At 51.3% G+C, this 23448-nt stretch overlaps 1 protein-coding gene across 4 annotated transcripts in view; it reads right to left on the minus strand.

The window, feature by feature from the left end:
- Positions 1-13902, minus strand: part of COL26A1 (collagen type XXVI alpha 1 chain) — a 176371-nt gene extending 162469 nt beyond the window's left edge. For 3 of the 4 annotated variants that reach the window (XM_082358782.1, XM_082358783.1, XM_082358781.1), the window contains exon 1: positions 13583-13902. In XM_082358782.1, the coding sequence (XP_082214908.1) occupies positions 13583-13740 (158 nt within the window). In that variant the 5' untranslated portion in view covers positions 13741-13902. Of the gene's footprint in view, positions 1-3070; positions 5125-13582 lie in introns of those variants that run through there. The other variant, XM_082358784.1, reaches the window with a different exon arrangement.
- Positions 13903-23448: the final 9546 nt, after the last annotated feature.

Here is a 23448-nt window from a genome sequence, read left to right on the forward strand (position 1 = left end):
TCGGCTGCAAACTGCAGCCAGGCATGGGCACAAACACACACACACACACACACACACACACACACACACACGCAGCAAACGTCCATCTTCCTGCAAGTGTCGGGCTGGAGGGAGCTGCAAAGGTGGGGCCCTCGGCCAGTGAGCAGACTGCGCTAATAATGAGCCCGCATATTTAATAAACACATTTCCTCATTTGATCTCAGCCCAATCCTATTAGTTTCAGGTTACTTGTGAGGCGCTGAGTCAATGAAGGGAAGCGCTGGCCTGACTGTGGCTCCCCCGGTCCCTTCTCCCCCATCCTGGGGCCACACAGGGTCCCCTCAGCTGTCACACTCCCGGGACACAAAGCTCCTCAGAACGCCTCAGCCTCTGACTCACCACGGGCATCTCAGGACCCCAGACCCTCCAACCTGCTCCCCAGTCATATTTTGAGGGTGACCCTCTGTGCTCATCCACCGCCCCACCCCACCCAGTGGTGGAAGCTCTGCTGGGAGAGAGGACCAGCTCCCATCCCTCACTCTTGGCCTTGAAAACCTGAGTGGGCTCTCAGGGATTCCGAAACGCTGACAGGACCCTCCCTTCTGTGCTTCTCCGGCTCCTCCACAGCCCCAGGGTGGGCAACTGCAGGGCGAGGTTGCAAATGACCCCAGCCAGAGGTCCTCTGCAAAAGGCAGAGGGCACCATAACTGCTGAGGCATTTAACCTTGACCCACTAGGCCAGCGTTTCCCAGAGCACCGCGTCTGGAACACCAACCAAACAACACGCTCCCCAGAAAAGGATCCAGTGGTCCCAGATGTCTGCGAAACTCCTCTTTTCCCCAAGCTTTGCAAGGTCCATCATCACACTGCCCACTCTGGGAGAGCCTTTATCATTTCACGGGGCTGCACAGAGTGTCTGCTAGATACTGTTCTAAGCCCTTTATGAATATTAACTCATTGAAGCCCCAGAACGACCTGAGGAAGTAAACCCATGCCCATTTTACATATGAGGAGACTGAGGCACAGAGAGGTCAGATGATTCGGTCAGGGCCACCCAGAGCGGGGATGCAGACCCAGGCTGCCTGGTTCCGGAGGCTGCTCTTCACACCCTCCCTCTTTCTTAAGGAAACTCCTGAGCTTGGTTCACCAGCATTTCCCAGGCTGCTTCTCGTAACTTCCATTAACACCTGACGGAACAAGCTTGGCAACATCGTTACGGGCAGCAGGGGAGCTGGCAAAGGTCAGCAGTCAGCTGGCCAGCTCTGACCTTCCCGCCCATCACTCCGGAGGCGACTGGGGGTGGGGCAGACAGAGGCCCAGAAGGTGGGAGCCCCCGCCTCTTGCCCAAGTGTTACAGAATTAACCTGCACTGGGTCCAGCTTCTTTCAAGGTGGTCTTGTCCAGGCCACCAAAGAAACATCTAGACCCTGGTTTCAGGGAGGCAGGGAAAGGAAGCCCAGGCAAGGAAGCGGGGGACCCCTGACTCTTCAGAGAGGAGAACAGCGTGCCGTGTGTCTCCTTCCATAGGATCTGCTTCAGGATTCCTGAAAATCCTCTAACAGTTAGTTATTGTTACTCTATTCCCCTGCTCCAGGCAGAGCTGGTCTGGGTCCAGCTTGCACACTCCCAAAGCGGCAGTGAAGTGTCGGACCAGTTCAAGCCAAGAGAAGCCTGCAGCCGTGTTCTTATTGCCATAGGAATTGTTTCTCTGGGAATGGATTTTAAAATAACAGAGAAGCTGAGGGGGGAGAGGACAGCCAGAGGAAGGGCGAGGAGATTCAGAAAACCCTGGGGCCTTAAGAAAAGGCCTCACCAGATATTTACATCGAGGTCATTCCATGTGATTTTCCACCCAATCCTACTTCAAAGGAAGAAGCAGGACCCCCTAAAGCGGGTGGCCTTGGTGGTTCCCCTAAATGTGGCTTCCAGAGCTGGCCTGGCGGGGGGTAGAGCACAGAGAAGGACCTCACTCCAGGACCTCTTAGAACGACAGAACTGCACGGGGGCAGAGGCCACCCCCTCGGCTTCCCAGAGGACAGAGGTCAAGGCACTTGTTCATTCACTTGCTCAAAACGCAACCACGGAACACCTGATACGCGCAAGCCTGCGCTAGATGTTAAAAATACAAGTATTTTACAAAAACACAAGGTGCGTGAACACCACGCTTTGTTGCCTTTTCAAAGCTGAGAAAACACTGGGGAGTCTTTGCAAGGTTCCAGGAAACAAAACAGCCAGCTTCTGGCATCCCACGGGCACCGGGAAAGTCCAGGAGCCCCAGGCTGCAACCTGTTCTGCCTGTCCGCGGTCCAGCAAGTGGCCGGCCGCTGCCAACTGCACAGACTCTGAGCTCTCGTCACTCGGCGGCTCCATCCCCACTGCCCCAGCCCTGTTTCAGAGTTCCTGACACTGCCTGTTAGCTGCCGCCCTCCTCCGGCCCCATCTCCTCCACACCAGTAACGCTGACACAGGACCCACTGTGACCAAGCCTCGACCCAAAGCCCAAGCTCCTTCGGGCTGGCAGAAAGGGGGCTTCACCCTCAGGCTCCGAAGGCCCCACCTGCCCCACACTCGCAGCCCTTGGTCCAGCCACTCTGAACCCAACTGCACAAACCATACATGTCAGGCACCGTCACGCCTCCCAGCCCTTACACAGCTGTCCTGTCCGCCTGAAATGCACCCCCCAGTCACTGCAGAGAACAGCCCCCCTCACCCTACAAGACCCACTTCAAACATGATTCCTCTAGAAAGGCCTTGGCATGTAGCCTTGGTCCACCAGGCCAGCGTTTCCCAAGGTATGGAGTCTGGAACGCCATCCCAACAAAAGGATTCCACAGCCTCATATGTTTGCGAAACCCCCCCTTCTTGGCAATCTTTGCAAGGTTAGCACACTATACACCACAAGCACGAACAGAATGTTTAGTACATATTTCTCGAAGCAATTTATTAATTTTAACTCATCTAAGCCTAGAATAACCTTATGAAGTAGATCATCCCCATTTTACAGAGGAGAAAACTGAGGCACAAAGACACTCCAAACTCCCACACACCTAACTCCCCTAAACAAGTACTTGTTCATACGCCCCTTGCCTACCTGGCCCACTTTGCACACATTTGTGTCACAGCAAATTCCACACTTGCTCCTGGGTCTTCCCCAACCAGCCTCTGAGCTCATCAAGGGCAGAGGCTGAGTCTGAATCAGCAATCATCTCACTACCCTCAGCACCAAGCATGCAGTAGGTGCTTGTAGTAACTTCCTGAATGTAAGGCTCCAGGGAACCTGGATCCAGTGGCAGGGTAAAGGTCCACAGGTGGAGGGGGTGGGGAGGTGGAAAGGGGATCATTCACCCCCCTGGAGTTTACAAAGAACCCCTCCCATTCAGGGCTCAGGGCAGAACACCCCTTCCCCCATGGTTCAGCCCCCAGCTTCAGCCTCCAACCGACCGACTGTGGGATCGGAAAAGGTTGGGTGGTTAAATGCCCAGCCTGGATAAGCTCCCATGTCCAAGAGGAAGGGGTGGATGGCAGGCAGCCCAGGCTCAGGGCACAGGCCCAGCTCATGCACTCATGTCCCAGGTGGGCCCGTGAGGGCCATGCTAGGGAGGAAACAGGTAGGAGAAATGATTCCATCTGCAGGGAAGGAGAGCAGGAAGTGAGTTCTCAGTACAAAAACCACAAGCAATCACAGATACAGGAGGCGCAGGGAGCCGCCCACAGAGAGGGGAGCAGAGCAGTCCAGGAAGACTTCCTGAAGGAGGGGGTGTGTGACTGCCCCCAGAAGAGGGTGGAGCCGAGGTATGGGGTGGGGAGGGCACAGGCCAAGCACCTCAGCTCAGCAGAAAGGACAAGAAAGAGGTTTCGGAGTCAGAGTCTAGAGAACCAGGCAGGGGAACTGGGGTGATGGGGCCAGAAGACCCCTGAATTCCCCCAAGGCACGGAGTCTCCCACTGCTGGTCTTAAGCCAGAGGGGCTGTGGAATCAATTTTCTGAGTCTTGGCAAGCACTTTTTTATGAACTAGATAGAGTACCATAAAAAAGAAAGTATCACATATGGTAATAGTAAGCATGATTTTGCGAAACTTATTTCAGGGGTATGTGCGTGTGCATTTGGGTGTGTGTGTGTGTATGAATTGTGCGCGCATGGACTCAGGCACCATATAAAAGGTATTTCCTACTACGGGTCATGATGAAAGAATCTCAAAAAATTCTGTTCTCCACGCAGTGCTTCCTAAACCTGGTGGCATCCAAAAAAAAAAAAACCCACTTGGGGAGGCCATTAAATACAGCTCTCCAGGACCTAGACTTCCTGAGTCATGTGTGCGTCTGGATACCCAATTCTTTAATCTCCCCAGTTCATCGTGATGAGCCAATCAGCAACCTGCTGTATCTAAGACCAGCTAAATAATCTGTGGGACTCATGGCAAACTGAAGTTAAGGGACCTCTCATTCAAAAAGCTGGGTCATTAAAGATAGTAAAATACAAAGTGTTTTCCTCTCTTCTGTGGTCTCTGTCTCTCTGTCTCTCTCGATCTGTCATTTGTTTAGTGTTTCATGTGTGCTCCCTCGTGCACAGGGATCCTTGGGGGGCAAGTGCAGACCTCTCCCTGCAGCTCCATGGTGTGTAAGTGCGCATGCCACCCTTCCCACCAGCCAGCGGGCTGAAGCACAGCGCCCCGGTCCGGAGCAGGGAAGTCAAGCCAGGCGTATCCCCTTCCCAGGGGCCCACCATCGTACGACGGATGGGCAACGCTTCAGGGTATTGCAATCTCTCCCCAGGACACACTAGGATCGGTGTGGCCAGAGGCTCTCCCCTGCTGAGTCACCCTTTGAGCACACGGTAGCACTGCCAGCCCAGGGCGGGGACTGCAGCCGCCACGTCCCACTCCAGGGTGGCACAGGGTGCGGGCACCCAATCCCAACCCTCTCTGAGCCCACACCCAGGCTCCGGCCAGAGGCAGAGGGTGGCAGCGGGCACTGGGCGTGTGGAGAGGGGGAGGCCAGGTGGACCTGGGGTGCCAGAGGGGTGGGGAGTGAGTAGCGGAGAACCCGCCCCAGGGAGGCAGTAGGAGGTGGTGAGAGGTGGGTCATGGTCAAAGCTGAGGATCAAGTTCCTGGTGCCCCATGGTCCCATCGGACTTCACTTACAAAGCACACGTTTAAGAATAAGAGTATCGGGGCTTCCCTGGTGGCGCAGTGGTTGAGAGTCTGCCTGCCAATGCAGGGGACACGGGTTCGAGCCCTGGTCTGGGAGGATCCCACATGCCGCGGAGCAGCTGGGCCCGTGAGCCACAACTACTGAGCCTGCGCGCCTGGAGCCTGTGCTCCGCAACAAGAGAGGCCACGATAGTGAGAGGCCCGCGCACCGCGATGAAGAGTGGCCCCCGCTTGCCACAACTAGAGAAAGCCCTCGCACAGAAACGAAGACCCAACACAGCCAAAAATAAATAAATAAATTAATTAAATTAAATTAAAAAAAAAAAAAAAAAGAATAAGAGTATCGAGAATTTGGAGATGGTGAGCGCAAAGCATTAAACTCCAAGCATGGACCCTGCTGAGCGTTGCGCCCTGGCCTCTGCACTGGTCAAATGGCCCTGCCTGGGAAGCCGGGGGTGGGGATGGGGAGGCTGGACCAGGAAGAACGGGGAGGAAATAGCGCGGTCCAGCACTGTCATGATAGCAGGGGTCAGACCCTTTCCAAAACTGACTCCCAGAGAATTTCTCAACGGAAAACCATAAGCAGTCGCATGTTCTGAAATCCATCCCACCATTTCTTAGAATAGTCTGAAAATGGGTAAATACCCTAACGTCAGGCCAGAATACAGCTGTGTTTCTAAAAGAACAGGAGCAAGTCCCTGGGAGCCACCCTGAAGCCTCCTTTCCCAAAGCTCCCCATCATCTCCGAAAGGGGTCTTCACATCCACGGAGAGTATGTGACCCGTGCCACTGGGGCTGCAAAGTGACCCCCCGTAGGACCCACATCCGCTCTGGATTCAGGGCTTTGGTGGGTCCTTGGTGGATGCGATCCGGTTCACTCCACACCACCGGCAGAGCCCGACTCCATTCTGGGCTGGGTCGCAAACAGGCGGGCGATGTCCCACCTGGCGCTCACTGTCTCACGGGGGACATGGCAGGGAGGACACGGGAAGGGAACATCTGGACACAGTGTAGCTCTGTCACCACGATGCAGCCTTTTTTGACCGTGGACATCTGGGGAAAGGCTGTCCAACTTTTGAGGATTCAGGGTACACGTGTCCTTGCTCCATCCCCAAGACTCACTCCACATCCCCCCAGAACTGCCTTAAACCTGGGCGAGAGGAGCCCCATCCTGGGCGCTGAGGTTTCAAGGACCCCAATCTGGCCCCTCTCCAGCCACACCCCACCGCACAGGGCGAGGAGACCATGGGGCCGAGGGGACGTGACCCTCCAGAGACCACAGCCCCCCTCATGGAGCAAAGGTGGGTACCCAGGGGCCTGGAACTCCCTCCCCAAACAGCTGGGCACACTCAAGCAGGAGGTATGGCCAAGTGGCAGTTGTCAGGGTAAGGAGAGGGGCTTCTGGGCTGGACTAGAGTGTCCACGGGGTGTGGGTGAGGCCTGACCAGGGCCGGGTATCTGGAGGGACAAGGAGGGAAGGGGAAGGTGGCTCTTCCTGCACCACCAAGTTCCCACACAAAATTCATGGAGGCAAGACTTCTAAACCTGAGCCTCGACCCCCACCCCCAGGTCATGGGGAGGGGGTGTTTGTCAAGGTCAATGACAGAATTTATTTTATTTAACAGTCCGTAAGCTTGAATTATATCTTTTAAATATTTAGACATACAATGTGTGGGCTTCCCTCTGTACCCTTGCCCCAGACCCCTCAAATGTGAGGAGTGGGTCGGGCTGGCAGGTGGTATAGGGCAGGGAAGGCCGCTCTCATCCCCACAAGGCTATTTTGACCCAGCATCATTGAAGTGTCATCTTCAAATGTATCCCAAGAAAAACCTGCTGATGGGAATACAAAATGGTGTAACTTCTATGGCGGGAAATTTGACACTATCTGGCAGAATTACGCATGCATTTACCTTTTCACTCAGAAAATCCGCTTTAAAAAAATGCATCCTAAAGATTCATTTGCAAAAATATGAAATGAATAACTCACAAGGCTATTTAATATGGCATTACACGTGACACAAAAGGTTAGAACAACACGATGTCTATCAGTAGGGGACTTGCTGAAAAAACTACAGTCATTGGCACCACCGAGAACTACATAGCTACAAAAATGAATACAGGAGGGAATTCCCTGGAGGTCCAGTTGTTAGGACTCAGCTCTTTCCCTTCAGGGGCCCGGGTTAGATCCCTGGTCGGGGAACTAAGATCTCGCAAGCCGCAGGGCATGGCCAAGAAAAAAAAAAAAAAATGAATGCAGGAGATGAACATTCTGGTGATGGCTGGACAACCCTCTGAATGTATTTAATACCACCAAACTGTACACTTAAAGATGGTTAAGATGGTAAGCTTTACGTGTATTTTAACCACAAATTTTTAAATCGTGAAAAACAAAATGAATGCAGAAGCTATCTATGCCCTGATCTAGAGCAATCCCCACAGTACAAAGTGAAACAAAAAAAGCCAAGTGCAGAACAGTGTAACTAGTACACCACCTCTGCATAAGAAAAAAAGGAAGGGATAAACAACAAGGTTCTACTGTATAGCACAGGGAACTATATTCAGTATCCTGTGATAAACCACCATGGAAAAGATTATAAAAAAGAATTATGTATATGTATACATATATATGAATCACTGTGCTGTACAGCAGAAATTAACACATTGTAAGTAAACTAAACTTCAATAATTTTTTTTAAAAAAAGAAGGAAGACACACTCACACACTTACATTTGCAAAATGAAACAATGGAAAGATAAATCAAAAATGAATTCAAAACATGATTCCCTACAAATAGTAGATAAGCGGTAAATTATTTATGCAAGTATTCCAGTAATTAAATGAAAAAGAAATGTCAGAATTAGAACAGGACCGTTTTGTAACCCTTAATGAAATAATGACCTAGGCAGTGATCATCAACAACTGTTAACATCAGAAGAGGAGAGATGACAAGATGTTGTGTGATTCCTGATATGATTCTTAATGGAAGAATGCTACACAACTATAGAGGTAATTTTGCCCAAACAAATAATAATAATAAGGAGGAGGAGAAGGAACCAAAATCTAATCGAGCCTCCCTATCCAATTCCAATTTTCTGGACACACTGAGGACAGGGGAACACGTTAACAGGCACCAGGAGGATATAATCAAACAAATCCTGAACAAGGAAAATGCTATCAAAGCCTAGTTTCTTCGAAATAAATTGCAAAGTAAAGAGAGCAAAGAAGGAGGGAACCTATAGGCAGTGGTATTCTGGTGAAGGTTTGACACCCAGCTCTCCAGGAAAAAAAAGTCATGCCCTCCCATATTAGTCAGCTCAGGCTTTCATAACAAAACGCCAGAGACTGGGTGACTTAGGCACCAGACATTTACTTCTCAGATCTGGAGGTTGGGAAGTCCAAGATCAAGGCTGATTTAGTTCCTGGTGAGGACCATCTTTTTGGCTTGCACACAGCAGAGTTCTCTCTGTGTATTCACATGGGAAGGAGAGAGAGAGAAAGAGAGAGAAGGCACTCTGGTCTCTCTTCCTCTTCTTATAAGGACACAAATCCCATCATGGGGACCCCACCTTCATGATTTCATCTAAACCTTCATTTTCATAATTACCTCCCAAAGGCCCCACGTCTAAATACCATCACATTGAGAGTCAGGGCTTCAACATATGAGTTGTGGGATGGAGGGAACATAAGCATTCAATCCATAACACCTCCTGATATGATATAACACGATCCACTGGACCAACTATAAAGCGTTCTTGTCCTCCCCCACCACCATCAAAAAAAAAAAGATCCTAAATCTAATCAAACATTTACACCTAATCTCTAACATAGAAGAGATACAGGGCATAGAGAATCCAATTATTTACACCACTGGGAAGCAGTCAGCCAAATCTAGAACCTGGGATTCTACAGGACAACTGGCCTTCTTCACCAAGTCAATGGCAGGGGGAAAAGCCTTCTTTTATTAGTTTTTTAAAAGTATTTATTTGTTTGGCTGCGCCGGGTCTTAGTTGAGGCACACAGGATCTTTAGTTGCAGCATGTGATATCTAGTTCCCTGACCAGGGATCGAACCCAGGCCCCCTGCATTGGGAGTGCAGAGTCTTAACCACTGGACTACCAGGGAGGTCCCTGGAAATGCTTTCTTTTTTTTTTTTTTTAATTTATTTATTTATTTATGGCTGTGTTAGGTCTTCATTTCTGTGCGAGGGCTTTCTCTAGTTGTGGCAAGCGGGGGCCACTCTTCATTGCGGTGCGCGGGCCTCTCACTATCGCGGCCTCTCTTGTTGTGGAGCACAGGCTCCAGACGCGCAGGCTCAGCAATTGTGGCTCACGGGCCCAGCTGCTCCGTGGCATGTGGGATCTTCCCAGACCAGGGCTCGAACCCGTGTCCCCTGCATTGGCAGGCAGACTCTCAACCACTGCGCCACCAGGGAAGCCCGAAATGCTTTCTTTTAAAGGAGAGGATTCTCCCACAATGAAAAAGACTAAAGAGACACAACAAGAGACACAATGAAAAAGACTAAAGAGACACAGGAAGTTGAAAGTCAAAAAGCAGTGAAGACGGCTGGGCCGTGGGGAGCTTCCCCCTGCCACCACTTGCCAGAACAGACAATTCTAAAGCGTCTAAGAATTCCTCATTTGAACTTGGCTTTCCAGGTCACTGTGAAGGTATTACTCATCAAGGTTAGAGGATAGGACCTACTTATTTAACCATCCGTTAGCTTGATTCATAACCTGTAGATAGATATTCAGCCCTATAGTATGTGGTCTCTCTTTGTTCTCATGCCTCGGGTCCTGTACAGAAGGAATAGGTTTATGGAATGCGTGCCACTCTTCAGGGGAGAAGCAAAAAGCAACTCTGTCCCTCATCCCCTGCCCCACGAACACGCCCTCTGGGTGTATTCATTTCTTCCCCTGCTTAAAATCCAGGCAGGTCCCACCACTCTTCTGGTTTCTCTTAGAAGAACATTCCCACTCCAAGAATTAATATTAACTTTTATCCAAATTAAAACCTCTCCATCAACAGCTGGGAGATGTGCACCCCAGATGGGGTGCGGGGCCCCCTTTCTGGTTCTCACTCCTCGTGTCTGGATGACTCGCTGCTATGTTGGACCCTTTAGGGTTGGATACAGAGATGAGGAGTAGACAACAGACAAGACTTCTAATCACCATCTGTGAAAGGGAGGGAGGGAATGATCAGGGGAGGGAGGCGAGGAGAAGAGTGAGATATACATCCATTAAAGAGTTTCACCAATGTGTTATCCTTATACTGGCAAGTTCTTCTGGGAAGAACAGGGCTGGGCAGCTGAGAGGCTCCATCCTTGTGCAACCCTGCCGGTCAATTAATGTTACATTTCCCTTTAGCTTTTATTTGGCATCCGAACAGCACTGTGGATGACAAAAGTCATGAGTGGCCCAAACACAGGGCTGCAAGATTCTACTGGAAACAGGCCTCTAAGGAATTGGGGTCCTCTTCTTTTTGCCAAAATAGCTTCATCAGAGGGGCCCACCCTGGGCTTATGATGGAGGTGACCAGAGCAGAGCATCCCTGGGCAAAGCAAGATGTCCCCAGCACGTGTTAGACACAGACACCCAGCCCAGGAAGGTAGGTACAGGTACACACACATACACACACACACATACACACACATACATAGAAAGGAGAACACAAACTGCCAACAGGAGCAACAACCATGAAATAAGACTATTTGTCAAGAAACAGCCCTGTAGCCCTGCCCATCAGCTGAAACCAAGCCACTGTAAACACATGTATAGAGCCAAGCAGAGGCCAAAGCTGTGAAGAGCCCTGTGCCAAACGCCGTCCCCAAGGCTTCTGCTTCTGGAGCGAATAAGACACAGGAACATGTGACACCAGGCCAGCTCCAGCCCATAACTCGCCCAGACCCGAATCAGGTGCCTGCAGTGCCCACACAGGGCTTTGCATGGAAGGGCTCAGTTACGGTCCGGAACACCCATCTCAAGCATCTGGAACCCGCCCCAAGTCCTTAACACCCCCCAATATCCTATTCAGAAATCCATTTTCCACAAATTCATCCAGATCCTCCCTGAACCTAATTATACCTTCTCCTTGCTCCCATCCTGGTAGAAAGAGTTCTGGAAGATTACATTTGTTTGGGCCTTTTTTTATTTGTGCTAAAACTATCCTTTCCAAGTGTCTCTGGAGGTCCCCAAGTTCCAGCCCACCAAACGCCAGAACCCCTGTCCCCATTCACTGGCTCCCTTCATGGACTTCCCCTCTGGCCCCTCTCTGCATGCAGAGTCCAGGCTGCCGGAGCCTCCCCCCACCCCACCCCCACTCCCAGCCCCCAACACACACACACTTTTGAATTACAAAAGTAATACATGAATGTACCCTCCTTGTAAAACATGCAAACAAAACACAAGCAGAGGGAGTTCCCTGGTGGCGCAGTGGTTAAGAATCCGCCTGCCAATGCAGGGGACACGGGTTCGAGCCCTGGTCCGGGAAGATCCCACATGCCGCGGAGCAACTAAGTCCGTGTGCCACAACTACTGAGCCTGCGCTCTAGAGCCTGCAAGCCACAACTACTGAGCCCACGTGCCACAACTACTGAAGCCCGCACGCCAAGAGCCTGTGCTCCACAAGAGAAGCCACTGCAATGACAAGCCAGCACACCGCAACAAAGAGTAGCCCCCGCTCAATGCAACTAGAGAAAGCCCGCGCACAGCAAAGAAGACCCAACGCAGCCAAAAAATAAATAAATAAATTTATAAGGAAAAAAAAGACACAAGTAGACAGGGAAAAAATGGGAGTCCTCTTTCACTCTCTCCCCTAGTCCAGCCCCAGGTCTCTCCCTATAGGTAACTGCCAAAAATGGTTTCCTACCAACTTTTTTTCTGGATATATATATATATATATATATATCTAGACATAGATCAATTTTTTTCATAAGTGAGATCATGCTAGACATATCATTCTGCGATTTGAGAAGCTTAGTTTTTAAAATATGTTCCTATGGAAGTGTGCAGAGTCCACACTACTGTGGGTGTTTGGAGAGTAATACTAATAGGAGCCTTGGAGAAGTACTTCCAAAGAAAATGAAGGAAATAAAATTGCATGCAAAATTTTCCTGAAGCACTTTAAATGCTCTTCTGAGAACGGCCTTATCCAGCCATTAAGTGTACCACTCTTCTCAACACAAAACACCCCTGTCTCCTTGATGCAAGACGCTGCCAGAATTCATCTTGGTAGCCCTCCCTGGCTTGGTAAACACCATGGAGGACAGAAGAACTGGGACCTGTCTCTTGCCTTGCTCCATAAACGATAAGCAGAGTGGTGCCAAGGAAAGCACAGGATTTGGAGAAAGAAGACAAGAGGTGAGTCCTGAGTTGCCACCGAATTTGGGGACCTCTCTCTGAGCCTCAGTTTCCTCCGTTAAAGGAAAGATAATAGCTAACCCTGGGGTGGTTTTAGGATCAAAAGAGGTGGATGCTACCAATGCAGGTTGTGTGTTCTAGAAGGCTGTTACAGCCGTGTGAGTCGTAGTTACTATTAAATGGGAAAAGCTAAATTCGAATGAGTTACGCAGACGAGGGATTTGGCAACTTTTACTTGAGTACTTAACGCGTTTTCTGGGGGAATTCAACCACGGATTGAGAAGTTGCTGCCCTAACCGTCCTGGGGTGCCCAGGGCGCCACCTGCCGGCGGAGGAGGAGGCCGCGGGTGGGTCCGGGCACCGCGGGCTCCGTGACCCTGCTCCCTCTGCGACCCCACCACGGACTCATGCGGTCGGAGCCGGCTCCAAGTTCCCAGGTGGCTGGGGAGACGCAAACGAGGCTCCTCCGCGGGCCCAGCCCCGAAGACCGGACGGAATCGCCCCTCCGGTGTCCCTGGCGGCCGGCGTGAGAGTAGGGGGCCCGGATGCAAGGCCTTGGCATCGCGGGAACCTGCTCCGAACACAAAGCCTCGGCCGCGCAGGTGAGCTCGGCGGAGCCACGTGAGCCGGTAAACGTCCAGGAACTGAGCCACCGAGCCCCAGCCAGCCACGGTCACCCCTTCGCGCGCCCCCGCCGCAGGTCTGAGCCACCTCCACCCGGATTCGGGAGCCGAAGAGGCGAAGGTTGGGAGAGCAAGGAAAGGAAGGGGGGGTGGGCGCGGCCAGAGACCACCGCAGTCCCAGCCCAGCACCTTCAGTCTCTCCGCCCCGAGCCCCCTGCCCCCACTGTCTGTGCCCCGATCACCCCGCGACCCCAGCCCCCCAGTCCTCGACCGCCCCACGCCCCCAGCCCCCAATCCCACCTTCCCAAGCCCCAAACCCCGCCCCCGCGCCCCCAGCCCCAGACCGCCCCGAGACCCGGCAGCCCGCGCCCCCAACCCCCAATCCCAAGATCCCAAGCCCCAAACCCCACCTGCCCGCGCCCCCCGCCCCGGGCTGCCGCGCGCCCCCAGGTCCTGCCGCCCCCAGCTACTCACCGGCGGCTCCCGTAGCCGCTGCCGGGAGAGCCGGGGCCCTGCTCAGGGTAGCCGCGCTGCTGCAGGGCTGCGGCCGGGAAGGGGTAGAGGAAGCCGGCGGCCAGCGCCGACCCGCAGAGGCAGCAGCACGCCCAGGGCAGAAGCAGAGCCAGCTTCATCTTGCGCGGCCGCCCGCGGGGACCCGGAGTCCCGGGCGGGAGGACAGTCGGGAGCGCACCGACGGCCGGACCGAACCCGCGGCCCCCGCCGGGAGCCGAGCGAGCGCGCCGGTGAGCGAGCGGAGCCCAGGTCCGAGCTGGAAATGTCTGGGGGGCGCCCACGCCTCTCAGGGCCGCCTTTTCAAATTCGGCGAGGTGGGCTCTGCGCCGTCAAAGGGGGCGTGGGGCTTTCTCATTAACCCTCGGCGGTCCGGGGCCGAGGAGGCGGCAGTGGCTGCAGAGCTGGGGTTCCTCCTCCGCTGGGGGTCCGGGGAGCCGCGCGCCCCGAAAGCCACATCTTGTGCCTGGGTCCCCAAACACACACTCTTTAGAACCTTCCCAACCAAACCCTCTTCGGGTCGCAAGTGCGTACGGAGCACCCACTCTGTGCCTGACAAGTTCACCTGGGCAATGTTGTTTAATCCCTACAGCACTGCTCTCTATATAAGGTGGTGCCGTTCCCATTTTTCAGAGGTACAAACTGAGGCTCAAAAAAGTTAAGCAGAAAAAATACACACTCCTTGTCCAAGGCTCTTTTGACCAAACCATTGCACACCCAGACTTCCCCAGAATCCTATCCCCCTTTCACCTCCAGTCTCTACCTTGCCAGCTGTCTCTCTAAGCTGAGAAGCAGCTGGGAAGGAAGGAAGCATTTGATGTGGGGTGAGAAGCTGTCCCTAGACTCACAGATTCATGAGGCATCGTATCTGGGAAGGACCTGGGGGAAGATGTAATACAATCCCACCTTTTACAGATGGGAAGGCTGGGTCTCAGATCGCACACTGAGCCCAAGGCCAGCCTGGCCCCAAGTTGGTCTTTTCTGGACCGCAGGATCCCCATAGGGCTTGTACCCAGCACAAAGCAGGGGGAACCTGAAATCCACCCTGTGCCCCACTCCCCCAGGGAGAAAGTCTTTTTCTAATTCTCCCCAGAGCAACCAAGGGTTGGCAGAGGTCCTGAGGCCAGCTCTGTCCCTGCTAACAGTGGGGAGCTCCTAGTCCCGTAAAATGCCAGTAGGACTGGAGAGAAGCCATCAAGTATGGAAGTGCTCCGTCGACTGCAACCCATTTTGTAAAAGAACTGTGGGATTGTTCTTAAAGGAAGAACCGGAAGATGCTGTTGAAAATGTGGAGGGAAAGGGCCGCTCCCAGGGCTTTTGTCCTCTTGTTTACATATCCCAATATGTATCCATATGTACATTTCCCCTATGTACCCTCCTGAGTACAAATACCAAGATATCATCTCCAACCCCCTTTATCCTCTCCCCAAACCACCCATTCAATTCCCTCAAATCCTACCTGGGCCTTTTATTTCTTTTTTTTTCTTTTCTTTTTTTGGCCACTAGGCATGCAGAATCTTAGTGGGATCTTAGTTCCCCCACCAGGGATTGAACCCTCGCCCCCTGCAGTGGAAGGGTGGAGTCTTAACCACTGGACTGCGGTCCCCTGCCTGGGCCTTTTAAATGGAACTTCCACACTTCCCAAGTCCAGAATTTCCATCTAGGAATCGGGATGAACAGAGCCCATCTCGGAGTGGACAGACCCCTAATGGGAAACGTCACTTGCACCTAGGACCACTTCCTTCACCTTGCCCTCCATCCTTTTCTCAAGGCCTAAACGATTTGGAGAATTTGGGTTATCAGGGGATTTTCAGTGCCTCCCCCAAAAGGAATCTGAACTGTGTTCCTTGGGCTGTTTTCCAACACCCAATAAATGATGAGGTCATCCTCCCCCCCCCCCCCGCCCCCCGCCAGGAATTTGTTAAGCATCTGTCTTCCTCCTTTCCCTCCTTTACTTGCATAGTGAGGTCTTAAAGACCAGAGGAATTCCATGTTGCTGTAAATCGGCTTTATGCTGTAGACAATAAGGGAACAAGAATTTAGTTTTTATCTTAAATTCATTTTTCCAGTGCCATGGGCTGCACCCAAGCTAGAGGGACCAAGGACAGGAAAGGATACCACTATTCCGTAACTGCAGGATTCTTTTAGGATGAAAAGCTTTAGGAAAAGAATTAATACATCCCAGAAACTTCAGGACTAAGGCAGGTCTAGTCTGGTCCTCTGTTTCACTTCTAGGACAAAAAGTTCATTCTGGCCCTGTGAACATGTACTGAGAAACTTCTGCGTGTCCAGCACTGTCCTGGTGCAGTGAACACTCTTAGAGAAGCAAATAACATGGTTCTCACCCTCAGGATGCTTACACTATTCTTTAGGAAGCGTTAAAATGGGCTTTTTTTTTTTTTTCCTTCAAAAGCCAGCAGGGGGACTTCCCTGGTGATCCAGCGGTTAAGAATCCGCCTTCCAGTGCAGGGGACGCGGGTTCAATCCCTGGCCGGGGAACTAAGATCCCACATGCTGCGGGGCAACTAAGCCTGAACGCCACAACTAGAGAGCCCACGTGCCGCAACTACTGAGCCCTTGTGCTGTGGAGCCCCTGCCACAACTAGAGAGAAGCCTGTGTGCCGCAACGAAAGATCCTGCATGCCATAACCAAGACCCGAAGCAGCCAAAAATAAATAAAATTTTTAAAAAGCCAGCAGGCAGTCTGGAGAAACACTCTGCAAACAAGAGGAGGTTCCATTTAGAGGGCAAGGGATTAAAAAGACAAAGACGCAGAAAATCAAGAAATGTGATATCACACAAACCACCCAGACGCAGAAGCCCCAGGTCTGCTCCTGGTGCCCCTGTTGACTTGCTGGGCGACCTGGAGTAAACCCCTTCCCTCTCCGCTCCTCCCCAACATCTTCATTTGTAAAATGAAGAGTGGACTGGCTTGTCTCTGAAGACCTTTCCAGTTCTGGCCTTCTATAATTCACTTTCCCTTCATCCTCCACTTCTATCACCAAGGCAGCTGTGGATAAACCCAACCCTAGCAAGCCGTCACTCTTGTAGGCAAGATTTCCAGCGGCAGCAGCCCCGTAAGGGGGGCCATGGGAGCCGAGAAGAATGCAGAAGGATTCTGTGGTATCACATTCTAACCCCTCCCTCACCCCCAGAGGACATCAGGTAGTAGAGTCCAACTCCAACCGGTACCAGCTGTGTGACCTTGGACAAGTTACCTAACCTCTCTGAGCTTCTTCATCCATAAAATCAGAATAATAGCTGTACCTAATGTATGGGTTTGCTAAAACAATTCAATGAATTATTCACACAAAGTGCTTGGAATCATGTGCCTGACACATTGTAATGCTCCATAAATGTTAATGATTATTATTTGCAGAGCTTTGGTGAAGGATAAAACTGAAGAATGGCTCCCTTTTCAAAGCCCCAAGCAGGCTCATACCCAGGAGCGCTTGGAGCTTTCTCAGGAGACTCTGGAGCCCCGGGATAAACCTGGTACATCTTTCTCTGTGGTCGACAATTTAAAATGAAACTTTATTTTAAAACAAATAAGGGAATAGTATTGAATAGAATGCGCCATTTGCATTATTTTTCAAGATAAAACATACTTGTGAGTGGCGGCAAAAGCGGGAAAGTTTGAGCAGTCCCGAACTAAAGGGCGTACTGGTGCCCTCAGAAGGTCCAGTGCCTCCTCAAACGTCAGCCACCCCGGCTGGCCTCTGATCCAAACTCCACATGAGTATTGGTCTCTGTATTTCTATACTGTGCCCGCGGCACTCACCAAATACATGCTAAAGCCCCAGGAGAGACAGAAGCCACTGTTCCCAAGAGCCCAAGAAATCAAGCATTGAAGCCTTGGAGTTGGGACCGGGGTCATAGTTCTGGCTCCCTCCTCCTCTCTTCCTTGGTGATCTTCAGGCATCATACAGCGTGCCCCCACCCCCAAACCTCGATAAAATGGAAACTGGACAAATGAGGGTCAGCAGGGCGCCACTGAGCCCTTAGCTCCTCGACCTCTCACCACAACTCTGACACAGACAATCAGGGTTCTCAGAATCTCCCCATTTTTCATATAAGGAGATGAGAGAAGTGATCTGTCTGCGATCTTGTGCTCTCTCCCCCGTCTGTAAGTTCAAAAGCGCCTTAGAAACAGGGTTGTTTGTACAAAGAGGGATCAGATTTCTTGGTGGAGGTAGACAAACCCCCCAACAGACACACACTAGAGAAGTGGGCTCCTCCGCAACTATGTTTCCAGGCCTTTCTGATAAGAAAATATCAGTCAGCATCCTCTTGGGCAGACAAAAAGCAGATCTTCGCTTCTGCTGAAGTCAGCAGAGAGACCAACTGAACGGAGAAGTAAATACTCATCAAGCTGAAGCCAAGGTAAATATTGACCTTCTGGCATGATAAACCCTCCTGTTAATCTAAAACAGAAATCTCCCCCTCCCCCGTGAGTACCCTTATAGGACATGGATCCTGCAATTCTCCCAGAAGTTCAGGGAAGCAATAGTAGGGACAGCCTGGTTTTCATACTGATCTCTCTAACAGCCCATCCTCCCAGCTGTTCCAGATCCCAGGCCAGCACAGGAATGGGCTGGATTGACTCAACATAGCAGGACAGTTGCAACAAAGGGCCTTCTTTGTTTTGCTCCAAGATTTCTGTACTTGGCCAGGGGCAAAATATGAGCAGAATGTGGATATAATGGAAGATGCCGACTCTGAATTTTCTTCTTTACCTGGACACCCGCAAAATTCCACCCAGCCCTATAAAAGGGAACACTTCCTTGCTCAGCATACCTGTTTCCCTAAACTTTGGCAGTGAAATAGACGTTCAGAAGACAGCAAATTAAGACAAATACTTCATGCATCTGGGTCTTTTTTGCATTAACATTCAAGTATGGCTTTAGCAAGTTGACTGTCTCTGTCTTCTCTTGTAAAAAATAAAGAAATGATGACACAGACACACACAAAAAAAGTAGACAGCAAATTAGATGGCTACCACCATAGTCATCACACACACACATAGCCAAACACAAATTTGGAAGGGAAAATGAAGTATTAAAAGCAAAACCTAAAAAACGCTAAAAACATGGAGTCTGCCCAACTGCCAATGCCAAAAGCCCAACTCAAACGTGGTGATAAGAAGTTTGACTGCTGACTAATGCAGCCACAGCTAAACAAATGCTTCCCTAAGAACTTAATGAGATTACTGGGAAAAATGAAGAAAGGGGATGTCTTTGTCTGGCTGGCTGCTATAACAGAATCCCATAGATGAGGGGGCTTAAAAACAACAGAAATTTATTTCTCACACTTCAGGAGACTAGAAGTCCAAGATCAAGGTGCCAGCAGATTCGTAGCCAGGTGAGGATTTGCTTCCTCATTCACAGAGAGCTGTTTTCTCACTGTGTCCTCACATGGTGGAAGGCACAAGGGAGCTCTCTGGGGTCTCTTTTATAAGGGCACTAATCTCACTCAGGAGGGCTCCACCCTCATGACCTAATAACCTCCCAATAACCCCACCTCCTAATACCAAAACCTTGGAGGTTAGGATCTCAACATATGCATCTGGGGGGAACACAAACATTCAGTCCATTACAGCTATAAAATAAAGAAGAGGCAACACCTGGGGAGTGTTGGCTTAACAAGCTTTATCCTCGCACAGGCATGAAGATGTAGGGGGTTTAGACACAATGAACCCATGTCAACGATAGCCCTCCCTAGCTGCCCCTAGCTGGGGGTCTGTGGTGGGGGCTCTGCTTAGAGCTCCCCACCCTGGTTCGCCATACCCCCTCCACTGCCCAGTTCTGCAGTTCAGCACTTGGGGCTCCTACATGAGAGCTTGTTGGTAAAACAAACCAACTGTGAGTGAAAAGGAGAGCCATCAGGGCAGGTAAGTAACAAGAGAGACGTTGGGCTTAGAAAAGGAAAGGGAAAAAAAAAACCATGCAGGAAAAAAGAATTAAACTTGTTCTCTGAGCCACAGGGATGAATTGGGGGCCAGTGGATGGAAGATGTCAGCTGAATATAAGGAAGAACTTTGAAATAGGTTGTCCACAGTTGGATTTAGCTGCATGGTGGGTCGAGGGGTGAGTTCCCCATCACTAGCGGGATCCAGCCAGAGAGTGGGGTAGCACCTAGTAGAAACATTATAATTAAGCAGAAAGCACTACCTATGGCCCTGAGACCATGATTCTTGAACCTCAGAGGCAAGAAAGGGATTTAATTAACTGTAGCATTTTCCCTGAACAGGCATGAATAAGTATGGTAGACTTTACCAGTGCTCACCAACATCTGGATCTCCTGTCCCCTCTGGGCACAAAGAAGACCTCCCTTACCAGCCTCTCTTGCACTTAGGCAAGGTCATGTGACTAGCTCTGGCCAGTGAGCTCTGAGCAGAAAGGAGCTGTGGCACGTCCAGGACAAAGAGGAAAGAAAGAGTATGAGTTCTCTCCAAGCCCTCTCTGTCCCTGCCACAGCAGATGTTCTCCAGGCTGGGCCTTTGTCAGCCTGGATCCCTGAGTGCAGAAGACACTCCCCACCACCAAGCCTCTAACTAGCACTGAACATCCTTTGTTTTGTTCAGCCATTGGGATGTTAGGGTCAAGTTGTTACAGCATCACCCAGGCTTTCCTGACTAATACACTGAGGACGTATGTGTGGTTTGGTGCCTTGGTGCAAAGGGGCCTTTTGCCCTGCAGGAGCTGTTACAAAATGACCGCATGAGGGCAAGGTTGGACCTTCTGATGCCTGTCCATCTGCATTTTTGCAGGACCTAAGTCGCACTTTCCCAGCTGTGTCCTTTATTCTCACTAAGTCCTAATCCATGACAACCAAACTTCATAGGTGAGAGTCGATGCTGGCTCTGGTGGTGGCCAGCCAGGTTAGGCATCACTTTCACCCTTAGTTGGACTTACAGGATCCTTAAGAAGGATGTAAATAAAGAGGAATTGCCCCGATGCCGTATGATCCAAAGTCAGCAGCTCTGAGGAACGAGTGGGGGCTGAAGGTCTGGTTCAGGGACATCCATGCACAGTCGAGAGAGGCCTTGAAACAAGAGGAAGGATTTAGACCAAGCTGAGAGGCAGGGAGGGCGCTGTGAGCGGTAGCCTGGCAAAGGGGTGAAGGTGGATCATGTGCTGTGGTGGAAGGGCTGAGGAGTGGAGGGGCTGGGATAGAGGGGGAGGGGCATGCTCAGCTCAACACTCCTGTGCACACACCAGGTACACGCACGTGTGTGCAGGCACAGACCCCTCCTAGAGCTGGAGAGAGGCCATTACCCAAAGGCAGCTGTCCAGGTGAGCGAGGGCTCTGGTCCCCAACACCTTTCTCTCCCCATCCCTGACTCTAGGAATCATCTTCAACTCAGCTCCCCGCTGGAAGCCCAGGGCTCATGAGAAAACCCATGAGGAGGAGTCATTTGTGGGACTTTGGGGAGCCCCCAGGCTAAGGGTGGCAATAGGGGACCAAGGTCTTCTTATAAGCAGGTCTAGAGTCAGAGGGCTGAATGTGGTGAGGATTGCAGATCCGAGAGCAAAAATCAAAGGTGCGTGTGAAAGCTGGACCCTGGAAATCGCCGACAGGGCGGTGCTTCTGCTGCTCAGTCCTATTGCACTGAATGCCCGAATCCTCTGAGCACCACAGGCTGCTGCCACCTACTGCCCCTCGGACCGCTGCATCCTCATCTCCTGGAGGCCCCCAAACTCAGCACGTTAAAACTCAACTCGCCTCGCTAGGGCCACTGCCAGCCCACGCTTGTGCGAACTAGGGAAAGGTGCCCCCTGTTTTCTGGGTGGACATAGCCCCTGTCAGGCTCAGCCCTCAGAGCCCAGGCTGGATGTCAGCTCCCACTTGTCCATTTGGAGAAGCAGCAGGACGCCTAATCACCAGCCCTGTGGGCCGGCCCCCCCGTGTCTCTTCCACCTGGAATCCGTATCACAGTGTTACTGCACCCCCCCACCACCCAAACTGAAATCCAGTCCCCCTGCCCCAATAGCTGATGGGGTCTCCAAATCCCATCTATTCTAGATAACTCTTAAATTTATCCCCTGCACACTCCCACCCCTGCCAGCTCTCACGGCCACCACCATTGCCCTTGTTCTGCCTGGCCTTTGTCAGGTCCTCTATGAGCTTTTAGAATAACTTCCTAAGAAGTCCCCTGGCCTCCTGTCTCCCCTCCCTCTGCCCTTTCTTCTGCCTGGCTGCCAGAAAGCTCCTTCCAAAACACTCTGTGATCCCCTCGCTCTTGCTGAAAGAGACATCTGCTGCCACCCCATCATCACAGGGAAAATCCTCACTTCCTTGACTGGGCACTCACATCCTCTCCCACCTGTTCCCGTCCTGCCTTCCTTGTCTGTCCTGCCACCACACCACCCCCACTTCCGCCTACCCCGCCCCCCCATGCTCCAGCCACAGAGCAACACTTGCATTCCCTCAACAGGCTGAGATCTTTCCCACTGCCATGGCTTTGCACAGATTGCTCTCTCCATCTGGCATGTTTTTGGCATAAACTGAATGTTTGTGTCCCCTCCAAATTCATATGTTGAAATCCTAACCCTTAATGTGATGGGGCCTTTGAGAGGTGATTAGGTCATGAGGGTGGAGCCCTAATGAATGGGATTAGTGCCCTTATAAAAGACCCCACAGAGCTCCCTCCCCTCTTCGGCCATGTGAGGACACAGCAAGGAGATGACCCTCTATAAACCAGGAATCAGGCCCTCACCAGACACCACGTCTGCTGGCACCTTGATCTTGGACTTGCCAACCTCCAGAACCATGAGAATTATCGTCCCCCCAGTTCATGGTATTATAGCAGCCCGAATGAACTAAGACACTTCCATCCTCACTCAGTCTCCTCCTGGTGAGCATTCTTCAGGACGCAGCTCTTCACCAAATCCCCCCAACTAGGATTGATACCCATCCTGTGCTCCCAGAGGTCTTTCCACAACCTTCTTAGTCCACACCCACTTCCACTTGCCATGGTTACTTCTTAACATGTTTGCCGTCTCCCCTACCACACACCACACACTCTAAGAACAAGGGTAGTTTCCCACCCATCTCTGTCTCCCTGGGCCTAACAGCAACACACTCAGTCCAAGCTAAATAAATATCAGCTGGATATCTGAGTAAATCAATGAACCACTTGGTTCATTTTCCCAAGCTCCCAGGAAGAGGAGGGCCAGTGTGCAAAGGTGCCCTCCGAGGGGTGGCGTCTGGAGGACATTCGTTAAAGTTGGGAACCTGAGCAACACAATTGTTTACTCTGTATTCTTCCTTCTTTGCATGTGACAAAGAAAAAGAGAGAAGCACAAATGAAAATGTCAGGTGGGTCCTACAGATGACCAGACCAAAGAAGGAACTTGCCATTCATTTCAAGAGAGACTGGTATCTACCCCACTCACATCTCTATCCAAAATTGAGTTTATCCTAACTTAAGAAAGGATTGTCAGGTGCAATCTTCAAACCGGAAGTCTCCAGATAGCCCTGTAAATACCAGCCCACCAACATCTCATAAGGATTTACCATGTTGGTCTTTGTTGTACATAATCTAAAACACCTTTCCAGTGCTTCTCGGAAGGCGTCTTTTGCTGAAAAGCAGAGAGGAAGGCAGACCATGTTCCTTAAGGGTGGTTTTGCACTGATACCAAGACCCAAAACAAAGAGAATGAAAATGGTGTTCCATTTGATAAAGCCTCACTGCAGGGACTTCCCTGGTGGTGCAGTGGTTAAGAATCCGCCTGCCAATGCAGGGGACATGGGTTCAATCCCTGGTCCAGGAAGATCCCACATGCCACAGAGCAACTAATCTCCTGAGCTACAGCTACTGAGCCCAC

This window comes from Balaenoptera borealis (genome assembly GCF_965194805.1).
Source record: "Balaenoptera borealis genome assembly, chromosome: 16".
NCBI lineage: Eukaryota > Metazoa > Chordata > Mammalia > Artiodactyla > Balaenopteridae > Balaenoptera > Balaenoptera borealis.